The 27,047-nt window shown below is 36.1% G+C and overlaps 1 protein-coding gene across 1 annotated transcript in view; it reads right to left on the minus strand.

Moving 5' to 3' along the window:
• Nucleotides 1–2,521: 2,521 nt before the first annotated feature.
• The window catches only part of CEP152 (centrosomal protein 152), a gene marked incomplete at both ends in the record, with an annotated part of 69,950 nt that continues 45,424 nt past the window's right edge, over nucleotides 2,522–27,047 (minus strand). The window contains 10 exons of the mRNA XM_084240150.1: nucleotides 2,522–3,516; nucleotides 6,845–6,948; nucleotides 7,203–7,359; nucleotides 9,550–9,653; nucleotides 10,156–10,252; nucleotides 13,256–13,423; nucleotides 15,066–15,207; nucleotides 18,481–19,128; nucleotides 23,062–23,193; nucleotides 25,632–25,913. Coding sequence (XP_084096276.1) covers nucleotides 2,522–3,516; nucleotides 6,845–6,948; nucleotides 7,203–7,359; nucleotides 9,550–9,653; nucleotides 10,156–10,252; nucleotides 13,256–13,423; nucleotides 15,066–15,207; nucleotides 18,481–19,128; nucleotides 23,062–23,193; nucleotides 25,632–25,913 — 2,829 coding nt within the window. The remainder of the gene's footprint in view (nucleotides 3,517–6,844; nucleotides 6,949–7,202; nucleotides 7,360–9,549; nucleotides 9,654–10,155; nucleotides 10,253–13,255; nucleotides 13,424–15,065; nucleotides 15,208–18,480; nucleotides 19,129–23,061; nucleotides 23,194–25,631; nucleotides 25,914–27,047) is intronic.

Here is a 27,047-nt window from a genome sequence, read left to right on the forward strand (position 1 = left end):
AGCCATACTCTATCGCTACTGACTAAACAAATAGAAAATATAAATAACTCTAACAATAAATGGAATTATTATTTATAAGCCTCTCTCCTCTACCACCACACACACATACACACAAAGCTGTACAAGCTGGCTTCAATAGGTAAATTCTATCCTATACTTAAAGAAATAATGCCAATCCTACACAAATTCTTTCAGAAAATAGAGGCAGGGAACTTTCCAACTCAATCTATGAGACCAACACTATCCCTTTACCAAAGCAACACAAAGATATCACAAGAAAATGAGACTAATTATATCTCCTGAACACACACATGAAAACACTTAACAAAATATTAGCAAATGAAACTCAGCAACATATAAAAAAGATCAACATATAAAAAAGTGGGATTGACATGACCATCACATTTATGGGGTTCCTGACTCCTCTGTTCTTTTTATTGAGGTAAAGTTGGTTTATATTATTGTATCTTTAGGGGTTATCAGTTCAAACCTCCACAAATGTATTTTCATACCATGCCAAACACCAATGCCCCAATAATACTCCACCGTGCTCCACTGGGCCTCCTCCCATCCCTCATTCCATCCTACCACCCTCCCATTCTGGTTGTCTTAGTTTTGCAGTAAGAGTTAATTAGTGGTTTGGCTGACTGACCCTTAGTTATACGTTTCTCTATTTTCCACATATAAGTGAGACCATTCTGTATTTGTCTTTCTCCTCCTGATTTATTTTGCTTAGCATTATCCTCTTCAGTTCTAGCCATGTGGTCACAAATGGCAAGGGTTCATTCTATTTTTTTTTAATAGCTGAGTAGTATTCCATGCATACCACATTTTTCTGATCCACTTCCTGTCCTTGGCACTTAGGCTGTTTCCAAAACTCATATTTGAAACCAGTATAAATCATCACCAGTGGCTTGGCTGAGCACAGTAATCAAGCAATGTAGACTTTCCATAGGTATACATAGGGTGTAGGAAATAAAGTAACCTATTGCTACTGAAATTAGATATCAAAAAAGATAAAGAATACTATAAAAGTTAAGGAAAGTAAGATTTCCAACATCAACGTTGAGGTCAAGGGTTTAAATACCTGACATGGATTTAAAACAAAGATGAAAAAGTAGATGAACAATGAGCTAGATTTTCAGTTCCAATATATCCAGGACTCAAAATGACCACTCATTAACCAGATCCAGGTAGAACATAACTCTAGCTGCTAGGGATGACCCTAAGTGAAAAATGATACGCTGTTGGAGAAAGGGTACTTTATCATCAGGAACACAGGTGAGACTTTGCAGAAAAGAAGGGTTTCCTTCTCCAGTTGTACATCAACTCAAGCACTGAAATTCAGTGTTAATTTTTAGGTTTATCCACATCTGGATCACCAGTTAAAGTAACAGCACTTCTAAGTTGTAGACTTGGGACTCACACTTCTAGGTTCCTGCTTTTGGAGATGGTGCATCTGCTAGAAGATGGTGCACCTGCTAGAAGATGGTGCATCTTAACACCCACCTAACCCAAGTAAAGCCTCGTGGAAAAATATACTGGATCAATCCACAAATACTGTTGTAAGAGATATGAGAGAAAGCTACCGTTACTGTTTTCAGGAAGCACTTGCATACACTGAAAACTTTCATACTCATCTCTAGGAATCAGAAAAATAGTGGAGAAATAACAGCATTGAGCTAGTCATTCACTTCTGTGTATTTTAGAATTACAACCTTCAACACACAGCATTCACAAGTTTGCCAATTCTGTACTATCAATGGATATCAAAATAAAATGGTGCAACATTTTTACTATATAACAAAGATAATTATTTCCATTTTTTAAAAGTATTATTTCAGATGAGACTGTAAAACCACCAAGAAAGTTTCTGGATGTCAAAGGAGATTTGAAATAATGCAAATGTTACCTAAAGATTCAGACTAATATTTTAAATAATGAAACCAGGAGACACAGCTATGTATTTTGACAGAATCTGTACAAAAATCTCTTTTCCACTAACTAAAAGCAAAATTTAAGCAGTTATTTCCAGGAAAAGTGTTTATCCAGTATGTCTTACTTTTCCTGGAAATTCTTCATTAAACATAGCTAATTTCAAAAATTGAGTTTGTGTGACTATACACACAGATTATCAATACTTAAGTTTTTCTGGATGAATTTTAAGCATGTCAACACATTTCTATATTATGAATTACAAAATAATTCATAGCAATTCTACAGACCATAAGCAAGTTTATTTAAATAATTTAACACTGCACAGAAAGCTGATTTGTAAGTATAAAAATAATTTAGCAACCAATACAAGCACCACACAGAAACAGATTACACACACACCATTGGGCCTTTAGGATATTAAGGCAATATTAATAGCTCAAGTAATTTTATGAGAATATTTTACTCATATAGATGCTATTAGAACATCTCAAGCTAGGCAAAGGCCACAACTTCTTCAGTATGAAATCTTCCCTTCTGGTTTTCTTTAATATATTAACGATTCTTCTTAAATACTGTACAGCAATTAGTCTAGATTGACAAGAGGACTATCAAAGCCACTATCTTGTTGATTAGACTGCAGAGCAATTAATTTTCTCAGAGACTGCTGGCGCACTGAAGCTGGTACTGACTTAGGATACGATGGGTGTCCAAGAGTCATGGTGATCTTCCCTGCCTGGGAATACATGCTTTCTTCGGACAGGTCTGGAGCATGACCATTCTGACAGTTCATTGGTTGATAAACCCCATTTTTTTCTGTATCTGAATGACAACTGGTTGCTGGAAACTGCTTGAGATTGAGCGATTCACTTAGCGTATCCAGAGTCCCCCGTGGCCTACCATGTAAAAATGGCACTTCTGGATTGATGCAGGGCAGAGTGGCGCTGCTGGAATGCCAGTCCACAGAATCACTAAGGTCCCCTCCTTCCTTTACTGGAGGTTCCTCAACACCCCAAGTTTCACTTTTCTCAGATACAGCATTTTCCCTTTCCTTTAGTGGGTTACACTTATATACTTTTAAACCAAGTCTTTCATCAGGACTTCGAAAGGTTATATGCATGGATCCAGATTCAGAGAGAGTCGGGGTATATCTAGATGAGGGTTTACTTCCACAGGACCCAAGAGAGGGGTAGGTGGTGGAATGCAGAAGTGATTCAGAACCTGTGTCACAGAGGAGGCCGTCCTTCTTGCGCAAACCAAAGCCTCTTTCGGCTTCGCAAGGAACAAACTCAGGAGAAATATTCCTTGGCAAAATGTCTAAGTGTTTGCAACCGGTATCCCCGAACTGAAAGTCAGAATGTGACCTGGAACCCACATGCTTTACTTCTCCATGCTGTGTGTCCTCCAACCTCATTCGCAAGTTACAAGCAGCTCTCTTCTTAGGGACTAGGTTGCATGTACTCCCGGGGGCAGTTTTTACACTGTTTGGTTTGCTTTCACTGTGATATGGTATACTCTGATTCACATCATCTCTTTTCGATTTTTCAACTCCAACCAGCATCTCGGAAGTCAGAGGCAGTGCTACTATGTACAAGGGAACACAAAATTAGGGGAACACAAAATTAGGAGAAAAATCAACACTGAAAGAGAAGAGAAAAAATTGTTTTTATGTATTCCCAAAGAAAGCACATATAGTTTATTTATGCTCAAAGAAAATACATCAATGCTGGACCTTTGAAAACTTTCTTTTACATACATTCATTAGATAAAGCTAGGTAAGTATGCTAATAAAATCTGGTCTATTTATTCCTACTGGTATGTTTATTTTCTGCAAAAGATGTTACAGCACTTCAAGAGCCAACTTCAATGTATCCACTCCTTCTCTGTTGCCAAGTATGTAGTTTCTGATGAAGAAAGTTTACTGTAAGAATTCCACTGCCCAACACCTATCTAACTAGACAGAGATACACAGAGTCAAAGCTAGAGTTTCTGATTAATCAACTAAAACACTAAATCTGATGAGAGGCAAAGCAGCACGTAAGGAGCACTGGCACCACATTGCAGTGCTTTCTTCTGACAGGTTAGTACCTCGGTCCATGAGAATGATTTTCTCCTGCTGGGGACATTATTTGCACACTTCTACTCTAAATCTTAACAACTTTTTCTTGTTGTATGTCATTGACCTTTTATACCAAAGGCTCACGTCATCATTACAAAATTTACACAATTCATCTCTGTGCTTCTATTAGAGGAATGATTATGAACATCAGATTGTGGATTCCTGAACAGTTCTTCCTTCAAGCTTTCCAGGAATTCAAAAGTCCCGTTCCTTATAGATATGTTCAAAATTTCCAGTATGACTGGAAATTGACCCATTTTTTCATTTCCATCAGCTTTTGCATTATATATTCTGAAACTACTTCAAGAGTACAGAAAGAATTCTTTAGATTCCACATAGAACTGAAAACATATGATATTTGTCTTTCTCTGACTTAATACTTCATTTAGTATAATGCCCTCAAGATTCTATCCATGTTGTCACCTATGGTAAGTTTCCATCTGTTTTGTGGCTGAGAAGGGTCTCCAGAGAGTGTGTGTACACGCCACATCTTTTATTTCCATTCATCCATCAGTGGGCCAGGTTGTTTCCATATCTTGGTTATTGTAAATAAGGATGCAGTAAACACTGGGGTGCACATATTTTTTCAAAGTAGTAGTTGTTTTTATTTTGGATAAATACCCAGAAGTGGAATTGCTGGATCATATGGTAGTTCTATTTTAATTTTTCGAGGAAAAAAAAAACAACTACATAAAAACTAAGCACACAGAAACCAGACTGGCGGTTACCAACAGAGGGGAAGAGGGTTGACAGGAGGGCGAAATATACAAACTCCGCTAATACCTAATCATGGGGATGTAATATAGACCATGGGGACTGTAGTTAGTGATATGCTATGGCATATTTGAAAGTGGCAGAGTAAGTCTCATTGCACACACAAAAATGTTTGTAGAGATATAGGGTAGTGGACAGTAACCAGACTTATTGTGGTGATCATTTCAAAATGAATATCGAATCATTATGTTATACATTTGTTATAATGTTATACACCATATGTCAATTATACCACATTTAAAAATAAAAATAAAACACAAACTTATTATCTTACCCTCCTCCCCATCCCCGACCCCACCAAAAAAGAAAAAAATCACTTATAACTTGTTGGGCGATTGTTCATTTATCGCTGAACTACAGCTTTGGTTCCTTTTATAGTTAACTCTAATTCAACTAACACTGTACTCAACTCTATAATCTTCTAAAATTAATATATGTCTGCCTTTTTAAAAACTGTTTGATAGTTGTTAGTGTTTCAGTAAGTTTATCCTATTCACATTTAATATAACTGCTGATGTTTCAACCTATTATATCTTCTATTTAAACACATGCTTTCTATAGTATTTTTCTTCTTTCTTGAATTATGTTTGATAGAAAACATTTTCTCCCATGTTTTTTGCACACTAGTTTGAAAGTTAAATATTCTATTTCTTCTCTATTGGTTATCCTTAAGTCTTGAGAATACTTTCTTACTCATACTTAAATCTGACTTTTTCTAGGAATGGCCAGGGTTATGAGTATCTACACTGTCTCCTTGAAAACAGTAGGAAGAGGGCCTCCCCGATGGTGCAGCGGGTTGAGCGCAGCGCTGTGAAGCTGTCCGCAGCCTCCACGGTGCCAGTTCAATTCCCGGCTGGTCAGGGAGATTCCGACATAGCGTGGCAGACATCTCTTGTCGCACCCGCTGCTCCCCTCAACAGTGCTTTCAGTCTGACTGCCTGTTCTGCTCCCCACTCTGTCTCTGGTGAATCCTCTCACCCTCCCGCACCTCTGGCCTGTACCCCAGCTATTGTATAAATAAAAAATCTTTAAAAAAATAAAAAATAAAATAGTAAGAATATTCTGTATCATTATCTGCAAATACTATGCTTTCTACAAATTCAGGTCCTATTGTACGTTCTATTAATTCTCTCCTCAGCTAAACATTTTGTTTGGAGTTTGGTATCCTTTTTGGTGCTGGCTTTCTATAAACATATGGTGATTCTTGACTGAATGTCTATCTTTTAGACGTTCTAAATATGGTATCAGTTTGGGTTCCTTTTCAAAGGAGCAGAACAGAGTGGGAAGGAATGAAGTGCAGGGTAGAAAGACCAAATAGCTAGCTGGTCATGTAGGCATGTGGGCTCTCGTGTCCCCATGGTGAGGCAGTCACCAGGAGGACTACCATCCCTGTTCCTGGACACTGCTCCTGTTATTCTTACCCCACTCAACACTGGACTTGGGGAAGGGAGGGAAGGAGAAATAAAGTGACTGCCCCCGGTTACTGTTGCTCTAGAATACCAACTAATTACCCCACTGGAATCCCCTAGCCTGCATCCCCTAAGCCTACTACTTCTGGAACATACCACCTCTATGTGGGGACTGATTTTGACATTGCTGCTACTTGTAGCTGTCATTTGCTGAAAGTTTTGAACTGAAGTTTCCATATTTCTATCTTTTACCATCTGCTTTCTTTTAGGTGTTCCTCATAGCTTCAGGTCTAGGAATCAATATTTTTAAAACTATAATTTCATCTTTTATTTGTTATTCTAAAATTTTTTCTATCATTTCTAGGGATGCAAACAGCAACAGGAAATGATGGGTAGGCTCAGTCTACCTAAGTGAACTGGTAACCTTGCACTTTTTTTGGGTTAAGTTTCCAGTTTAAGTAATATGTGCAATTTTATCAATTAACTCTCACTGCTTATACTTTCTGCTCTTTATCACACTGAAAATATTAAATGTCTAAAATAAAAGAGAGAAAAAAGTGACTCATTTTGTAATAACTGCTAATTCAAGTGACTCATGTTGACATACCTGACTGTGTAGTTTTGCTCTGGGGTTTATTAGAAGTAGGTGTTTCCAGCAATTTTGCCATTGTAGCAAGTTTGCTAGCAGCATTCATAATCTTTTTCTCAGCCCTGTGGGGAATTGCAGAACATTAAATTAGTACAGTTTAAAGGGAAAAATTAGTTTCCTTGGTCCCAGGACTTTTGGTTTCCTATTAGTTCCACCAACATTTAGGTTAGCACAACCATAACCTCTCTCTGAACACCCACTGTGGGGCTAATTTTGGTAGAAATAGTTAATTTTGAGGTTAAGAAAAATGCTTAGAAAATGACAATGTGTGTGCCTGGTACTCTTAGGACCCATTGTTTGTTTACACTGAACCTACCCTTCTGGTTCTCCATTATCCTGCAAAATCTGTTGGAGACAAGTCAAATAATATTTGCGCATCCTTCGGGCAGTTTCTTGACGTTCTCGCAATACCTCTTCTTTTACCATTTCCGCAGCTCTTTCCTTACTTTCCTGAATATAACGAAGCATGTCACCTGGTGGGGGTAGGGGCAGAGGAACACCCACAGAATGCATGTTGGTTAGCAGTGCTATGTTTCAAAAGCAGGGAGAGGCAGACTTCAGACCCATTTTCTGGGAGATGAAGGGGTAGGTGGCATATTTTAAAAATTATACTTTTCCATAATCATTGAAATGGTATATATTTAGATTACCATTTTGATAGACTCAAAGGAGAAGTAATCTAAAAGTTCCTCCAGGGTGATGACAACATTCTATATTCATGATGTAAGGAGACACAGCATTTTCCTAGGGACTTTTTTTCATATTCTGAAACACTGAGCAAGAAAAAAAACTATAATTGAGAAATAAATCATTTCATCTGTACATTAAGTTCAGTTAAGAAAAGGAAAATATATATATATATACAGAAAGGATGAGGCAGAAAGGCAGAGAGAAGCAAACACAGAAAGACAGAAGGAGGTAATATGAGCAGACTCATATACAAGAAAGATTCAGATTCTTCTGTTTATCTGTGCTCTGAAAATCCATCTTTCATTACTCAATTCTTTGCAGCACTTATGAGTATTAAAATAAATATAATAATACAATCCATGAGAGAGATGTGCAAAAGGCTATTTGAAGGCGAGATAGGGGTCTTAATGATGTTGCATTATAAACAGTATATTTAAAAATAATTCACAACTTTCAAGTTCTCTTTTTATCTTTAACTCATTATGCTTTGATTGGGACTAGCATTTGTTGAGGTTCACATCTTTTATTAAATGCAGAGCTACATCCTACATCTAGAGTATCTCCATCTCAGTAATATAAAGGATTTCAATTCATAGAGGAATCTCCCCATTCTTACTATCAATAGACTTTTCCTGAAAATTAGACATTGCTTGAAAAATACTAACTGGGGTACTCTTTCTCATTATTTGAAGTGGGAAAATTTAAATGGAGTACTATCAACAGAAAACCTCTCACCAGTTTCTAAAATATAAAACAATATACACATACACACAAACAAGTTCTCATATTTTAATAAAAAATAATGCTTAAAATTTTAATTCCCCATTAATACAACTTAACAAAAATTTGTTTAACAAAAATTTTGTAGAAATTTGCTTAACGAAATTTTGTAGAAATTATGCTAGCAACAACTGGGAAGCAAAACCCTTTTGCTGATATTAAGTAGACTTTTCAAAACATTGACACATGATTCTGCTGATCTAGTAATTATTTTCAGAACTTGCAACCTTTCCCACTCATTTGCTGAAAATGAACGCATGTTTAGGAGGTTAATATACATTTCTCCTTTGCAGACACTGGTTACTGCTCTGGACACATATACATTCTATGCAATGCTAGAATGAAAATCCAGGTGATAGTCTACTGGGAAAACAAACCAGACAGATGGTCTGCAGGGCCTGCATAGCACTGCGAAGGACTTGATGAAGAGATTCTCATCATCCGTTACATCCTTCGTCAAAACAATGAGAAACACTAGAACACCACCTAACTAAATCCACTTTCTGTGGTTCTTAAAGTTTACGGTAGGAAATAATATCGCTAATTTAAAAGTCAGGTGATATTTTCTCTGCTATCAGTTATTTACATTGTAAGATTATGAAATTTTTAGTTTATTATTAATGTTACCAAAAGAGAAAAAGGATAATCAACAACATAAAAATAACTACCTTCATGTCACTCCCAAAGATATTACTTGGGCAAAATAACTCATTATTGCAAATGATTCAGGAAAGATATCAATGTTCTCATCTAAAAACAAGTTAAAATCCCAGAAGAAGGCAATTTAGAAAAATTCCCCAGAATTACTACTTTTAGTTAACTTCAAGTGTACATTTAAAAGCAACAATGACGGGCCTCCCCGTGGCGCAACAGTTGAGCGCTGGGTTGCAAAGCTGCCCGCAACCTCTGCAGAGCCGGTTCGATGCCCAGTCACCGGGCGAGGGTCCCACATGGCACGCAGACCTCTCCTGCTGCCCGCTGCTCCCCTCAGCAGTGTATTTCATTGGTCTGCCTGTTCTGTTCCCCGCTCTGGCTCTGCTGAATTCTCTCACCCTCCAGCGCTTCTGACTGTACCCAGTGTTTGTATAAATAAATAAATCTTTTTAAAAAATAATAAATAAAAATAAAAGCAACAATGACAACAAAAGGCCCAAACCATCCTTAAAATCTTGAGTGTCTTTTTAGGAACTTACGCTTAATTTTTTTCACAGCTTTAATGTACTGCCCTCGAAGTTCTTCCAAGGCTCCCCCATGGCAAGGCAGATAAGCATTTTCAATGGCCCCTTCTGACAATGACCTAAAGACAAAAACAAAGATTGCCAAAACAGAGACTAAAAGTGAAAAATTTTATCTGAGAAGATACATATTTATATATTCTAATAAACGTGCTAAAAGAATCATATACTGCACTGTTCAGTTTAAATATAGTGACAAATAAGTCATGGAAAATCTACATGATAAAAGTCTATGTGACTATTGAAATGCAGATTCCAGGAAAGTATCTAATGCACAGGGAATTGTGAATCTTATGATTATAAGTTACTCAAAGATTACAAAGTAGCTTATATGATAATCTCAATATTAGAAATGTGCACATATTAAAATGTGTGCGTATGAAGTGATCTAAATGGTAGAAAACAAGAGAGTAACACAGGGCATCTTCTGGGGACAGGGCTTTAAAAAATTTTCTTCTTTTCTAAATTTTTGTTGTATAACAGTAGCAATAATTGATATTCTTGGTATGCTATCATGATAAAGAAAGTTAGAAATAAACATCTTTAAAATAGTAAAAATTCTACCTTGGCGGTGTTTTACAAAGTGTTCTTAGTTCTTCCAATTTATTCTTCATGTCGTTATTTTCTTCTATTAAATCCTCAACAACTTTATTATTCTCTTCTAAAAAAGAAATTTATAGTATATTGGTCAATTAAGAACTCCCCCCCCACCAGCCTTCCTTTCCCTTATTTCCCAATGAGAATGTTTATAGACAAGACTGAGCTATTTCCAGTTGCTCCCTTGAGTTATTCATTCCCTAATGAGCTCTATAATGACCACTCCCTGCTCTGTTTTCTCAGTGCTGAAAATATGTATTCTATCTTCACCTTGCTCTGGGTTATGCGCTGTCTGGGAATAGGTTTCCAATTGTCTCATACACATGTGTTTTGTCTCCTAGGTGAACTGAATCTCTGCAGAAACATACTAGATTTATAATTTCATATTCCCTGTTGGGTCCTGGGGGAACATGATCATTGAAGAAATAACTCGATACAAAATTAAGTTTAAGTAGGTGCCATTTTCAGAATGATGAAGAGACTGATGGAATCCATGTGAACAAAGCATGACTTTCAGGGACAGAGACAGAGTTTAGATCCTAGCTCTGCTTCTTATCAGCTGGAGCTCAGGCAAATTGCTTACCTTTTTGGAATCTAAAATTTTTTATATGTAAAATGGGGATCATTTTACCTATACTGAAGATTACAATAGAAATAAAGGAATAAATGCACAGCACCTTATAAAAGGCCTGACAATACCAATGTTCAGTAAATAAATAGGACCCCATGTGTCCTACTATACCACCGTTTCAACACACCCAATAAGTTGGGGAATGAATCACTCACTATTTATTCCCCCCCTAGTGACTGATATAACTAATATATTTTTAAACCATTCACTCTTACCCTTCAATAAATGCTACCATGGACAGTGGAAAATGAATTTAAGAAGCAACCACAATAGCAAAAATATTATCACCTAATAGATTTATATTAAGACATAAACTGAAATCCAATTATCAAATGACTTAAATTCTGGCCTAGTACCATTCACCCCCAAGGTTTTGAGCTAACTATCAATTTTCTTGGGTTAGTTCTAAGACTATGAGTGACAGACAATATCCTAAAAAAAAAAAAAAAAAAATACAATGTAGAATAATTTTTATAATCACAGTATATGATGCTAAAAGTTGTTAGTTACAATCCAACTGTCCTTGTCATCTTCTTACATAAAACAAATTTTCTTCGTTTTTATGTAATTTTACAAAAGCTATTATCACACCTACTTCTACAAATGGATAAACAGCTCGTTTACTCCCCTGGCCTCTAAAGAGCTAAGTAATTACAATGGGAATTGCAGTTGTTAAAATTTTTATCTCAAAATTTTTTAAATCCTTTCTTGCCTAAAATTATCTCTAACAAACTTAGTAAACAGGAGGTGGGTATAGGTAGTATCTCTTGGTCCACAATATCTACCACATGTGTTACGATGCCAGGTACAAGCATCATAGGAGGCCTCTGGGGATAGGACTTGATCCATGATTCCATCAAGTCTATACTCCACAGGAGAATACAAACAATAAATTGTTGCAAAGATAATGAGCGTTATAAAAATCGTAAGTGCTCTGGGGACTGTGTAACAGAACCTAGCCAAGTCTGGGGTGGTCAGTAATTCTGCCTGAGGACATAATGTACTGGGGGACAGATGATAGGATTTGGCCCAGACTGGAAGATGTTCTGGCAAAAGAAGAGCATAAAGAGGTGCCAGTAAGAGAGACAATGAAATCCAGGTTATGGCTCTACTGAGAGAGAAGACGAGGGGCAATGAAGCTGAAGAGCTGGCAGCCTCCTAACTGTATTTCCCACTGACAGGTCACTAAAGGGCTTTACACAAGAGAGTGTCATGATCCAATTTACTCTTCTAAAAGGTCCCTCTAGCCTCCCTATGGAGAATGGATTAAAGAGGTAAGGTTGAAAGCAAAAAGGGCCAGGCAAGTGAGAGAGGTGAATTAGGAAAAAAGTGAACCCACCATCTGGTTTTCGGATAAGGCAATTATTTGAGAACTTTGCATTCAATTCATCATTCACTCAAGCTGGTATGACTGTATGTAGAGGGCGCCATGACTACAAGACATATTCTTTATTCTCAGGAAACTTTCAGGTCAGAGAGGGCATCAGGCAAGTAACAAAGAACAGTCATACCACAGGAAGCCAACTGTTAATGGGGCCACACAGAAGTGACCAATCCAACCCACACTGGGGTAGGTTAAGGGGGCTTTTGGAGATAAGGCATCTTCACAGATGACAAATCCTAAAGGAAGAGGAAGAATATCGCTGAGAGGAGAATGAGAGGGTGTAGTGTAGGACAGAGTGACACCACCAAATGCAAGGTCCAACAGTTAAAGAAGATTCCTGACTAGTTCAGGATCTGAAACATTTCAAATGTAAGGAGAATAGAGCACAGGATAAAAGGGAAGAGAGAAAGGTAAGAGGGAACAGCCACATACGCCCCATAGCTTCACTTCTTCAGAAAGGCAAGAGGAAATGGCAAGAGGACCCCACCATTTAGGTTTTCACCCTGACAGCAAATTGTGAGGAATGGACTGGACTGGATTAGAAGAGGGCCAGATGAGAACCATCAGCCTTGTTCATAACTTTTCCCTCTGCCTGCAATGCTGTTCTTTTTGGCAAACACCTTCAATCTTAAAATCACTACATGCTGAGTAAAGCCTTCCCTAACTCTAATTGGGAAGAGTTCATTGACACCCTTTCTTCCAGGTTGACACAAACCTACTGCCAGTATCATTCAATGTCGCAATGTTTTGTTAATCTGTTAATTCTCCTCACTTGATATTTTTTTTGGAAGAAAGGAACAGAGTCATGTACATCTATATCAGAATTGGAATTATCTGATGTGTTCACTACTGTGTTCCCAGCCCCTGGCTTCTCACTTCATTCCTATCCATTCAATCAAAAAAGGAAGAAAAGCTCAAATTTCCCCCTTGTGCATTCAGTAATAATTTGGTTAGGAAAAACATGGCTCAGATTAGTTCACATTAATCCCAAAAGAGAATCAGTGCCTATATTGACTAAAACGTTTAATTTCAACGAGGTCCAAAGTGCTAACCTCCAATTTTTTCCACTACAGCTTTGTGTTTCCTTTCTAAATGCTGAAAATGCCTGCAGCATTTTTCCAGTTTTCTTTTCAGATCTTGACATTCCTGCTTTGCCTTTTCAAGTTCTTGGAAGCAGTGTCCACAGCATGAATCTTTAATTTCAAGGAGCTTTTTCTTATCTGCAAAAATTAAATAATAGCAAACTTTTATAAAATTTAAATTTTATAAAAATTTAGACTAAGAACAACCCCCCCCCCAAAAGGGGAAGAAAACCAGATGAGCTAAAGGCAACAATGTAACACAAAGAAACACTATTCATAAAAGAGAAAGAAGTAGGTTTAAATCCTGTTTCCATTATTTCTGACTGTGTAGCTCAAAGAGTAAACTCTGAGACTTTTTTATTTTAAACTGTGCATTACTGAATAATACCATCTATTTTAAAAATTTCTATAAAGTCTAATACATAAATCTTAGCGATGAATACCATTCCCCACTAACAAGAAACAGCTATCTTCATGAAATGGCTGATTGCTAGTAACACGATAGGGATAGAGAAGATAAGACAAGAATATTTTGCTGTAAGACAGTAAAATAATTCATCATTTTATGTTTAGGATTATTTGATCCTTTCTCATGAATTTGTTAATGTGCTTGCTTTTTTAGGGAAAAAGACTGAAGAAAGAAAAATAAATCATTTTATAGTCTAATTTGACTTAGGTCAAAACTAATTTCTTTCATAAAATCATAGAACTTCCCAAAGCCAACTAATATCTAAAATCTGTTTCTATCCATCTTACCAATTAAAATATAATTCTCAGGATATTTCAAATATAAAAACATATATACAATGAAACTAAAAAGTAAGAAGGAAAAAGTACAAATTTAGGTAGTATTAACAACTACCTAGTTGGCAATAAGAAATTCTCAACCATCTAGAAACTAGAAGTGAAAAGAAAAGGTCCATGAATCATGAAATAAATAACTGCCAAATGACCTCTTAGGAAAGACAGTTTCTCGCTAAGATTCTGATAATGTGGCTCACTGAACTAGAAATGTCTCAAAATTAAAAATGACAGCTCTAATACATATGATTTGCTCAAGCAGTTCTTAATTCTTATATCTGTGAAAACAACACATAAGACAGAAAGAGTATTGTATCTGGAAGGAAGCACTGGGTTGTCACAGGCAAATAGCCTTAAAAAAGATGGGAATCAATAAAGGATAGGCCAATTTCTAGTTCAGAAACCTTAGTGAATAGTCAATAGAAGCCCTATGGTCTACGGTGAGCTCTGAATACCTCAAGGGGCTGGCATACACCACAATAATTCCTTCTCATAATGATCACTCTAAGTCATTATGGGAAAGTTAAACCATTAATTCATCAAATATCCCAGAAAGGCACACTCTACGAGGAAACACATATCAGAAACACATACCAGTTGTTTTCATCAGAAAACAACTAATGTAATTCAGAAAGATTTCCATTAAAAAAATGGCTGAAATAAGTTTCAGTAATTTGAATGAAAATGCCTCCGTTATTTGGCAACTCTATGTAAAACTCTGGATTTCTCAATAAAGTCAGCGAATAAAACCATGACTCCTCTATTAAAATTCTCATTATTCTCTTTATCATACGGAAGGAAGGCCATGACAAGATGTAAGAGTGCCTGAAGCAACCCTGTCTTCTACACACAAATAAAGTCTAGGGAGAGAATACATTAGGGAGGAGTAATAGCACATATTTGTTCACGCATAAGCTGTATGCATCCTGTTACGCTCAAAGCAATTATACAAATACCAGGAGGAGGAAAATTCCATTACCAGCTTCTGCTTCTGTTTCTGGGGAGGCCAAGGGCTGAGTATGGTGTTCAGAAGTGGACACAGGAAAGGTTACTGTGACTCCAGTGTCTTCTCTGCTAGTGACCCAGGGGGCAGGATCCTCAGAGATCTTGATCATATTTTTCTGAAACAGATTATCTTCATAGTTTGTACCTAGTGAAAAATCTTTACATATTTCTCTATCTAAAATGCTAACATTAGAAAAACAAAAGAAATCACCACCTAAAATGTTATTTTGTCTAACTCAGCGCCTATATTCTTAGAGTGTTACATGAATACTGTCATTACTATGAAAGAGTCTTCTATGACCCTATTTTCTGAATGAGAACATTATCTAACCAATGCCAGGTAGGGCAGCTATGAGGAAACAAAAGATATAACTTACATGCCCTATATGTAATGTATAGATGAAAAAATAAATTTAAGATATTTTAATCATTTGTGTGATAAAATGCAGGATACATTATATGAAACCGGTATTGTTCTGAAAATCCCACACATTTTCACTGCAAAGGGAGTCAGATTCATTAGAAACCATAATACCAACCTTTTGCCTTCCATGAGCTGAATGTAACAAGAGTAAAAATATATATATATTTTTTAATGTATACAATACATTGTATGTTGGTATTTCTTTTATACACAGTCATGGCTAAGGAAGACCATTTGAATTTCAATGTTAGAGGAACTGAGGCCCACCTACGTTAAACATTTTATACACCATTCTTCAATGACATTTATTGAACACGTTGTGTTCTGGTTCCTGTTGCAGGCAATAAGCTAATAAATACATCAGATTTTGGACAACTACTAACTCTACTGTATCTGAGAGGAACTGAACAGGTCATCTTGAAAAAGCTTTCTTGTTTAATTATTTAAAACACATTATAGATGCTTGATTCTGAAGGCTTGGTTTTGCTTAAGAGAAATTCACTTCACTGTCAGGAAAACTACCAAAAGAAACAGAGGTCGGCAGAGAAAAGGCAAGCTCCCAGAAATCGAGAGGCTATGTACTAAGGTCGACGAGTAATAAAAGTTGAACTCAAAAGAAATAAATGTTTTTTGTTTCTACTCAAAACTGGAGAAAAGTCAAGATGACTGAAAACAGAGGGAAAGAAGCAACCTTTTCCACTTAGTTTTAAGTTGACTTTGGTGGTAAGAAGAGTCAATGTACATTCTTAAAATGTTTGTCCCAATTGATATTTGTTTTCTTTTATTCATTATGAACTGTGGTATTAATATATTTTGAGAAGGCAGTCATTTTCCTGGACACTGCATTGCTAATCAACTGCATCTTCTCCACTTTAAAAAAAACTTTTGATCAGGCCTCCCCTGGTGGTGCAGTGGTTGAAAACCAGGCCGCGAGGCTGCCCGCAGCTTCTGCAGCGCCGGTTTAATCCCCGGCCACGGGCAAGGGTCCCACATGGCACGCAGACCTCTCCTGCCATGCCCGCTGCTCCCCTTAGCAGTGTATTTCGTTGGTCTGCCTGTTCTGCTCCCGCTCTGGCTCTGGTGAATTCTCTCACCCTTCTGTGCTTCTGACTGTACCCAGTGCTTGTATAAATAAATAAATAAATCTTTAAAAAAAAAACTTTTGATCATCTATTTTAAGGACTTATTTTATATGTATTGATATTTTTTCCTTTTTTGATTTTCATAAAAACTACATATTTAGTAAATTATAAACCATAATTTTTCACATTTATGGCACCTATATTGCAAATTAGTAATCAGTGCTCTATAGTCATTATTTACCTCAATCTCTGAACTGAGTTAGCTCTAAAACTGCAGAAGTCAAGCATTGCTCTATGGCAATGTCAAAGTAGGCATTTCAAAGCCACCACCCTTTTCTCAGGAATGGAATCTGATCCCACCCTACAAAAGTTGCAAAAGTCTAAGTTCTTAGCCAAATTATGTGATTCTGTCTCTGTAGACATGTAAGCCATATTAAATCATGCAGATGATTTTATACTGTTTGTACAATTACACACCCTATAAAAAGACCCTGGGGTAGGCTATATATTGATGGTAGGAGAAAAGTATTAGATTTTCTTGATTCTTATAACAGATTATCTTTTCAGGAAAGCAAACTTGAAAGCATATGATTTCCCTATTACCTCTTGTCCTTAAAACCTACTATTATCAATTATTCTTACTTTAATTATTTTTTCTAGAGAGTTTCAATAAAGTATTACAAATATTATTCATAGGAAGTGATCTCACAAGTTGAAAGCAATTAATAAGCAGCAACATCTTTGTGAAATCAAAAATGAAAATATCAACTAGAGTCAACTGGGAATGATCTGTCAGGTAAATTTTCAGCTCCAAAATTCTATACCATTACAAAATTCTATACCATTTTGCAGGATGCAAAAGAGCCAAGCAATATCACATAGCAGAACCTTAGGAATTAGGCCAGAATTGTGTATTTTCTTTCTCAAATGAGCAAGTATAGATATGAGTACCAAAGGAAATAAGCTAATTATCCAAGTGTAGGACTAGAACTTGGACTTTTTCTCTATCTTATAACTCTTTCTAGTAGGAAATAATACCAAATACCTGATCTTGAAAATGTTTAATCAAAATATCCTAAATTACATCTCACTCTCCTATCAGACAAACTTTATAATACTGATATTTTATTCTACCTCTAATTCCAAATGCCAAACTCAGCTCATCACAAAGCTTAGAATATCAAGCACTGATATTTTTCAAGCATATTTAATTTCCTTAGTCATCAATAAATGCTTTTTTTTTTTATTTTATCAGATCTTCCATACAAACAAACGCTGGGTAAGAACATATATAACTAAAAGAATACAACTAATTAATTTTATATGCACATTATACAGTACACCAACAAAATTGGGCTTCAGAATTTTGTCTAAGTAAGCTGCACCCTATTTGCTTGTTTCCATAGCAATATTCTTTCTACTTGGCTGATGTTTTTTGCTGATTTATATATACATGATATTTAAATTCCTTCAGAGCAAGAAATAGACTTCTAAATTATTTAGAAACCCTTAAGAAACCCTAATTGAAAAAGATACATTATTTCTTGAAGTGGGCATGCCCAAAAAACAAAAATAGGGATGATAGCTATTCATTTTCAGATATCTCAGGCCCTTACAAATAATAGCATACACTTTTTAGGCAGAAAATGTCTAGAGGCTAAAAGTTTTGCTTCATATTTATGGTACTATGAAGAGGTAAAGGTTTTTTGGGGGAAAAAAAGGTGGGATACTTTGGATGTGCTATAAAATTTTTTAAGCCATTGGTAAAAACTCATGTCTTATATCTACTAAACTTTAAATTGAAGAAAGGAAAAAAATACCCTATATAACTTTTACAAACATCCTTGCTGTTAAATGGCTCTTTTCACTTCTCAGGAACATACCTTTTCCCATTCTGGGTTGGCATTTTCTTTAAGAAGGGAGAGAATATCTTGAAATGTTTTCTTTATGCACACCTTTAGTTTTTCAAAATATTTCACAGACACCCATTTGGAAGAACAAGTCGACACAACTTCCAAAAGTTGCTTGTCATCTGAGCCACTGACATGCTCCTTTTGAGTATCCTTTAACAGAAATTCCAGTACTGTTAGGATATCTTCCTCATATTGATAGATTTCCAGTTGGATCCTCCTGGCTTCCTGCATAGCCCATTCTCTACGACTCTGGTCTAGACATGTTTGCAATTCTGTCTCCTTCTGAAGAAGTAGTTCAGTTTTCTGTTTCATAAAGTCTTCTTTAGCTGCCGCAAGCACCTCATTAATTTTATTTCTATGATCATCTAAAAATTGCCGGTAATCTTGCTCATTTTGTTCTTGAATTTTGTGGATTTCTTCTTGCTTTTCTTTGTTCCACTCACTCCGGGCCTTGGCCAACTCGGCCCTGATGACCACGGGGGTTTCCTCATTCTTTAATTCAAGCTCTCTCTCAAGAGAATTAACCTTCTCTTCCAATTCCTTCGCAGGTATTACATTCTTCATATGTTCAAGTTCACTTTTCCACTTTTCTTTAGCTTCAGAGACAGCAAATGATATCTAGAGGACATACAATGTACATTTAAATATCCTTATAATCCTGCTCATTAAGAAAAAGTAAAATAATTACTTGGGTTAACCACTGAATTTAATGAGATTTTTAAATCAAATTAAAGGGGAAAGTGAATTTAAATTAGACATTGTTTCTAAAATATATGTACACTAAATTTAAGGATCTTTCCCTTCATTTAAAATGACCTAATATTTTATGTTTTTTAAAAAACAAAACATCATTTTCTTCATGGACAAGTAGAAGTTTAAACTGACCAAAAAAAAATATATTTATATACATGTATGTAATTCTCTCTCTGTATATATATTTATACATGCATTCCCACTACAGACTGACACCTTATACTCTTGCTTTCCCTATGCTTCCCCTCTGCCTCTAGTAACCACTATATTTTTTAGTCTCAGTTATTTGTGATGTGATTTGTTAGTTCATTTCCAGTATTAATTTTAGAAAAAAATGCATATAATTTTCTTATATAGATAGGTTTGATTTGATCTAGGCCCCCAAGAAATGGGGTATCTTTTTCATAAAGCAAACAGTCTCATAAGGAAATCTCACTTAGGACTATAATACACACCTGCGAAATTACTTGCTGACAAACAGCTGTATTTTAATGCAATTTTAGTGGTCAGAATAGTTCATTAAATGACAATACCAAACAGAAAAGGATTTTCCATTAATCTAATTTCCTTTCATAATAGAATAACAGGGTAGATCACAGAAAAGAATACATAAGCAAAGGTATGTATTAGAAGTCATAAATCCTGAGCTTTAGTTCTAATTTTGCCAGTGATGACTGGGCACCCTAGCACAGTGCTTCACAGGGCAGACTCTCGAAAGGAACTGCTGGGATTAACAACCAGCTGTGGGGCCAAGGGTTCACTGTTCAACTTCTGAGCCTCAGTTTCCCCATCTAAAAAATGGGTATAATTACAATGCCCACCTGACAGGGTTGTTTTAGAATTACATAACAAAAACAATAATCCATTTAAAACAGCCCAGAAACCCTCCCTGTTGGTGCAAGGGGTTAAGTCTCAGCACTATCACCAGCCACTGCAGCACAAGTTCAATCCCCGGCCAGGGAGCTACCCACATGGTGCAGCAGACCTCTCCTGTCTCACCTGCTGCTCCCCTCAGCAGTGTATTTCAGTCTATTTGCCTGGTCTGCTCACCACTCTATTTCTGGTGAATCCACTCACCCCCTGTACCTTTGGCCTACACCCAGCTCTGATATGCATAAATAAATAATATAAATCTTAAAAATAAATAAAATAACCCAGAGCCTAACAGGGCTCAATAATTACTTTGTGAAATTATTATTTTTGGCTGATGGTCTTGGAAAAGTCACTCTCTTTTACACTTTATCTTTCTCTATGTAATGAGCAGATTGGATAATGACCTTGAATCCCTTTTACTTCTAATATTCCCTAACACAATTCAAGGAAATCACAAGAATACCAGTGTTAAAAGAACTGCTTTGATCTAGACAGTGGTGACTGTTATTAATCAATATTTATACTGGACATTAAGACAGGCTGCTTACTAATTTATTAATTATAGAAAACATCTTCAATACATATTTTTAAACATGTTATACTCTTCTATTCAATATTACTGAACACATGTATTTTAAATTTACTGAAGGAGTCTAATGAGTTTTAAAGAGGAATTGACAGCATGACTCTTGTTACCAGCAGAATAATTCAGTGGTGATTTGAAACACGTTTAAAGAATGAGTCTAGGGAAAGCAGGTCATATCACAATGGATGCCTGGAAATCATTACTGGAAGCCATGGGTGGAGGCGGTAGATCCCATGGAATCTGGATGACCCACCCTGCCTCACCAAAAGTACATATGCTCTCACATGAAGTTCTACAAGGAGAATTTCAAAGTATTAAATGACTCAGTGGTACCCAACACTGCTGCACATTAGAATCATTTGAGGAGCTTTTAAAAACCCTGATACTTAGGCCACACCATATCTTATACCAACAGAAACATAAAGCTTGAGGATAGAGGCAAGGCAACAGTATTTTTTTTAAGAGCTTCAAGTTTTTCCAATGTACACCAAGTGTGGGAACCACTGAGCCAACTCTACTCCTTCTGGACTCTGGAAATGGGCCAAATTTTCAGAGATCTTGACAGCTCACTCTAATCACACAAGAACTCTCCAGCTAATTCTATGAAAGGTGGGTCCTTCCCCACCTTGGTTTTGGAGGAAGAATGTACAACATGTTAACAGTATATTTTGTGACTGAATAATTACCTAGCATAGTGCTCCTCATACCCTAGAGTGGTCCAGAGACCAGCAATGTCACATCACCTGGGAGTCTACTAGAAAGGCAACTTTTTAGGACTCACTCCAGTCCTACCAACTAGAATCTCCAGGAGTAAAGCCCAGGAATCTGCCTTAGACCCTCCAGGTGGCTATCATGCCTGCTATGTTTAAAAAGCAATACATGGCTTATTATATCTATATTTCTACATTCACATATATTCTAGTCTTCTGAGTGGAAGGAAAGATTTTTTAGGAGAAAAAAATTCTCAGAAAAAAAGCTTAACGAAAGATCTCCTGTTATTTTATTTCTCATATTCTACCCAGTTTTTATTATTTTTCCCTGACTTATGAGCTCTGAGACGTATATGCACACCACCATCCCTTCCTCTTTCTCGCTCCTTCTTAAATTTCCTTCTGAAACATTCCAGTGTCCTAAAAGTTATAAAGAACAAGGAAATGAACAGCCATGTACTACCAAGTAATTTGTGAAAAATACAGATTTTTTTTTTTTTTATTTCTGGTGAACTGCTTCCTTAAATAATTTGTGGCATAACATAAATACAATCTCTCCATCATTCCCAATGCCTGTTACACACATTATTTTGGTTGTGACAGCCAGAGACTAGTGTCTGCTTGACACTGTGATAAAATAATAAAATAATAATATTTTATCACAATTAAGAAAAAAGGATGTATACATAAGACAAACTTGTTAGTTTGCATGTCTCCAATACTGGTATAAATGTCTTCTTGGTCTTGTTATTTGGACTTCTCATGAAAACTATGATTATGTCTAGAGTTTATTATGATGCTTGAGTTTATTATGATTAATTTTTCTAAAGTGCTATCTGGCTATAAGCCTACTGTGGAATAATTCTTCATTATTTTGTTTTGAAACAATTTGTTAAGCTTTTATTCATAGTTCGGCCTATCTCTGAGTCTGCATAGTACTAAGTAAAAAGCAATTCTATTTTTCAGTGACTGTTCACTATAGAAATTGTTGCTTTCTAAAATATTCTATTATGTGTTAGAGCTAAACTACTACTTCTTTTCCAGAACCCTTAAAAAATTTGTAGACCTTTCAGTTTTCCAAATAAATCTCAAAATCACTGTGTCAAAGTTCAAAGCTATGTTCACCTTATTGGCATTTTGATTTGAATTGGTTTATAGTAATAATTTAAGTTGGAAGATTACAAGGGTTATATCTAACTTTTCTAGTCAAGGAACATGACATCTTTGTAAAGGAGAATAAACTATCAAGATTATGTTACATACCTAGAGACACAGCACAGAAACAATCTTTAAGCTCGTGAAAGCATATCACATAGCTAACAATAAACAGATAAACACCTGTTCTTAATTTCCCCTACAGATAGGGCAAGACAGAATGAGATTGAGTTTCATGATTAAGGTTATCTTTTTGATTATGAGAGTTTCCAGACCCTAAAATATATTTTCTCTCCTTGAACAACTTGATGATGATAACAGATACTGCTAATAAGGCCTTAAGCTAATTTTTACCATGCATTGTTATATTCAATCCTTTGACAACTCTTGTGAATAGCTAAGAATTCCTGGGACTGAGATGAGAGAAGTCAGGAGGGAGGCCCTCCTGAAGCTTCTTTCCCGGAGAGCTCTTACCCTTTTGGCTACAGAGATCTCTTGCTGTTCTTCCCACTTCTTCTGTTCCTCTCTTACGCGTGCTCTATATTCTGCGAGCTCAGGCAATTCCTCCAGCCAGCGATGACGAGCATTCTGCACAGCTATTTCTACCTGCGGGGTAGCACAAAAGAAGTGAGGTGTAAAATTTCTAAAAGATGTCATTTGCAAATGACAACTATGATTTCATAGGCATTTCGTACCGTGTTGTATCACATTCGTTATACTAACTTCAAGTACCCCCATTTTATCCCAAATAGTGGATTCTAATCCTTCTGTTCTAAATTCCCCATACTGTCCCATGCAAATGTTATGGGAGGTGGTGGGAATCTATAAATTTATCGGATGGCCAGTACTATTTAGAAAGTCTTATACACACCACTATTATTTAGTGCCTTATACTTGGCAGATTTTCCTGCTGTCAAGATGGATTTTGTGACTAAAGAATGAGGGTGATACCAGTTCAGGCAAAAATGTAAGACTTGATAAATTATGAGGGTGATCTGGTTGTAAATCTGTCACAGATTATAACATGGTCATAAATGTATGCGCGCGCACACACACACACACACACTGCGCTGACATGAGAGGCTGCATTTCTCACTAAAATGCTAACTACATTTATAGGTAAATTCCAGAGAAGTTAAAAATATGAGGAAAAGATAAAACTATAGAAATTTACATTCCCTAAAAATTTGAACATTTTCTTTCTACTACAGCATGCTAGTCTTCACAAAATCTATAATTTCATAAATTCCAAAGCAGCCCCTTAAATATGTCTTTTTGTCTATAGAATATTGTCTTCACTCTGCTCAAACGTTATAGTAACCATTTCAGGAAATGATTTTCTTAACTAAATGAAGATGTCCTTGACACCATCACATATATTTGCCTATGTTTCCATGCCTTAAAGGGCCCATAAAATCATGTAGAATAATTTAACAAATAAGCAGAATTTCAAGTATTTACCGAAAACTGAGTAACTTTTTTTTTAAGATTTATTTTTATTTATTTATGCATACAAGAACTGGGATGTAGGCCAAAGGTACAGGGGGGAGCAGAGTGGGGAGCCAAACAGATGGATCTACTGAAATACACTGCTGAGGGGAGCAGCAGGCAAGACAGGAGAGGTCTGCTGTGCCATGTGGATTAGTTCCCTGGCTGGGGATCAAACTCCTGCTGCAGTGGCTATTGAGAGCTTGATACTCCTGAGACTTAACCCTTGCACCATCAGGGAGGTCCAAGCTGAGTAACTTTTTAAAACCTCCTTAAGGTACTATCTAAAGACTTTGTAGTAAGTGTTAGAGCTAAAATAATAAATTTATAATAAATAAGGATTTTGAGGACCTCTGAGGGATAGAAACACTGTCAAGTAGTCTGTGAGGCCAAAACTACTTTCAAAATAATATTCAGGGCCTCCCCAGTGGCGCAGCAGTTGAGTGCTGGGTTGCGAAGCTGCCCGCAGCCTCTGCACCACCGGTTTGATCCCCGGCCACCAGCCGAGGGTCCCACATGGCGCACAGACCTCTCCTGTCTCACCCGCTGCTCCCCTCAGCACTGTACTTGTCAGTTTGCCTGTTCTACTCTCCGCTCTGGCTCTGGTGAATTCTCTCACCCTCCCGCACTTCTGACTGTACTCAGTGCTTTTATAAATAAACGAGTAAATCTTTAAAAAAAAAATAAAATAAAATAAAAAAAGAATTGCTTTTTAAAAAAATAATAATAATATTCAGATTATTTTCTACTCCTACTCTCTCAAGAATTGACAGTACAGGTCTCCAGAGGCTGCATGTTAAGTGATGTGTCACTGCTCTCACAGCCAATGTAATGTTTGAATATTCTTGTTGAAAAATTTATTATATTTTCCTAAACAGTAAACAGATATATCCAGGGAAACAAAACTCTCTAGAGTCCTCAGTATTGGAAGGTATAAAGGCATCCTGAGACAAAATAATTTGAGAATATAGATGAAACTAATAACTTTCTTATTCTGTTAACTAGAATGACATCGACTCACTAAGACATTTCCTGGAAACCAAGCAAGTTTCCCCAGCTTTAAGGGGGCTAGTTTTGTGAGCACCTCCAAGCGAAGGCAAGGGAACCCCTTTTTGCCAGCAGAAGAGATTTATAGACAAAGTCCCATTTAAGGGGCATGCTGACAGATTCATTTCTGCAAATCTTCACAAAAAATATTGGTAGATAACTTATTCACCTTAGGTGTGCTTATCTGTAACTATCTTAGTAGAATATTTTTTATAAAATGAGATAAAGATTCATAATTAAATTGTGCTTCATTCTATTATTAAACCATTATTTTTAATCTCGGGTATATTAATGCTCAGACCAACCTAGAGGCGCAAGCATTTTGAAAACCTGAGGGGTGACAAGACTGTGACAGAAATATAATAAATATTTTAAGAAAAATGATGAAGATTCTCTCCCCTCGAAGGTACAAATATTTTAAATTATAAGATTTGCTCAGAGATAGCATTTTATAGGTTTTCATTAATAGGCAGCTCCAATAATTTTACTATAATAAACCTGCCTATTACCTGGTTGGCAATATTGGCACAATGTTTGAGTTCCAATTCAAGCTCAAGTTCCTTCAAGCTCTCCTTGATTGCTATTTCCTTCTCTTGCTCTAAATCTTGCTGGATCTTTCGTTTCTGCTCTTCTACTGTGATTGCCATCTCTTTCTTGGAAGTAGCATCAATGGTGGCTACTTGGTCAGTTTGGCTGCAACAATCTGAGGTTTTCTTTCTCATTGCCTTTATAGTCTGATCCAGCTTACTCTGCCACTCCTTTTCAAGCTGTTGGATAAGTTCTCGTTTGATCTGTTTTCAGAAGTAAATTCACATAAGAAAAATACTCAAGTAAAAAACTAAAATCAATAGCTAGTCAAAAAAAACAAATAGAGAAAGCTGTGTCTGAAAACCATCTAGACATTGTAGTGAATACAAAAGGTTTAAAATTTTAATGAATGAAAATATTTTTTCAATTAAGTCCTGAAAGTTACTCTTTGATTTTATCAACATGACATAAATCACATGAATGATACCAGTATACTATTAGGTCAAGCTATCTTGCTCTCAAGATACATTCTTCTGGAAGTCTTGACATAATCACTACAAAGGAGCCATGACAATTTTTAAAAAAGGAAAACTTTTGCTATTAAGATGTTTTTCGGTCAATAATAGGCTTTTCACAAAACAGGCATTCAATTAAGTCTAACTATTGAACCTAAAATTGAATAACCTGAACAAGTTTTCTTACTGAGCATATTAGAATCTTCTTATTAAATAGTTAGGATACTAAATACTTCAAGTTCTACCCACAGTGTGTTTACATGTTCTTCTCTTTCCTCCACTAGTTTTCTTAAATAAAATTTAAGTAAATATCTTTGTACAGTACTAATAGACTCCAAGTTAAAGTTATAAAATAATGGCTCTATGCAAGTAATAGAGACAAGTGATCTTCTGAAATGATAACTCTATTGGTTGAGTAAACTGTCTTGTAAAAGCCTGCTTACATTTTAAACGCTTAGATTTTTTTAAAATCTAAGGATGGCTATATGAAAATATAAATATCTAATACAACAAATATATTTTCAGGAGAACAAATACATTTTTTAAATGTGAAGCTGATATTTCTATTATAGCCCACTCATCCTGATACCCCTCAAGTATCATAGCCAAGGAAATATTTACATTTCTGAGTCTATCGTTCTGTCCTAAAAGCTTAGAATCCTGTGATAAATCCAGCTTAGTTCGTGTTCCATTATCAAAGATGAAATTTTTAAATCAAACTACTAAAGCATTATTGAATAAGAACTATCAAATGTCCTTTGAAATTTAATCATTTGAACAATTAATACAATATTCACTATTTGGCCTAGGAACCCAGATGGTCTGAAGAATCCCTGGCATTCTTTTACATTATTGCAGACAGACCTCTATTCAAGGATCAAA

Source organism: Talpa europaea (assembly GCF_964194135.1).
Source record: "Talpa europaea genome assembly, chromosome: 8".
NCBI lineage: Eukaryota > Metazoa > Chordata > Mammalia > Eulipotyphla > Talpidae > Talpa > Talpa europaea.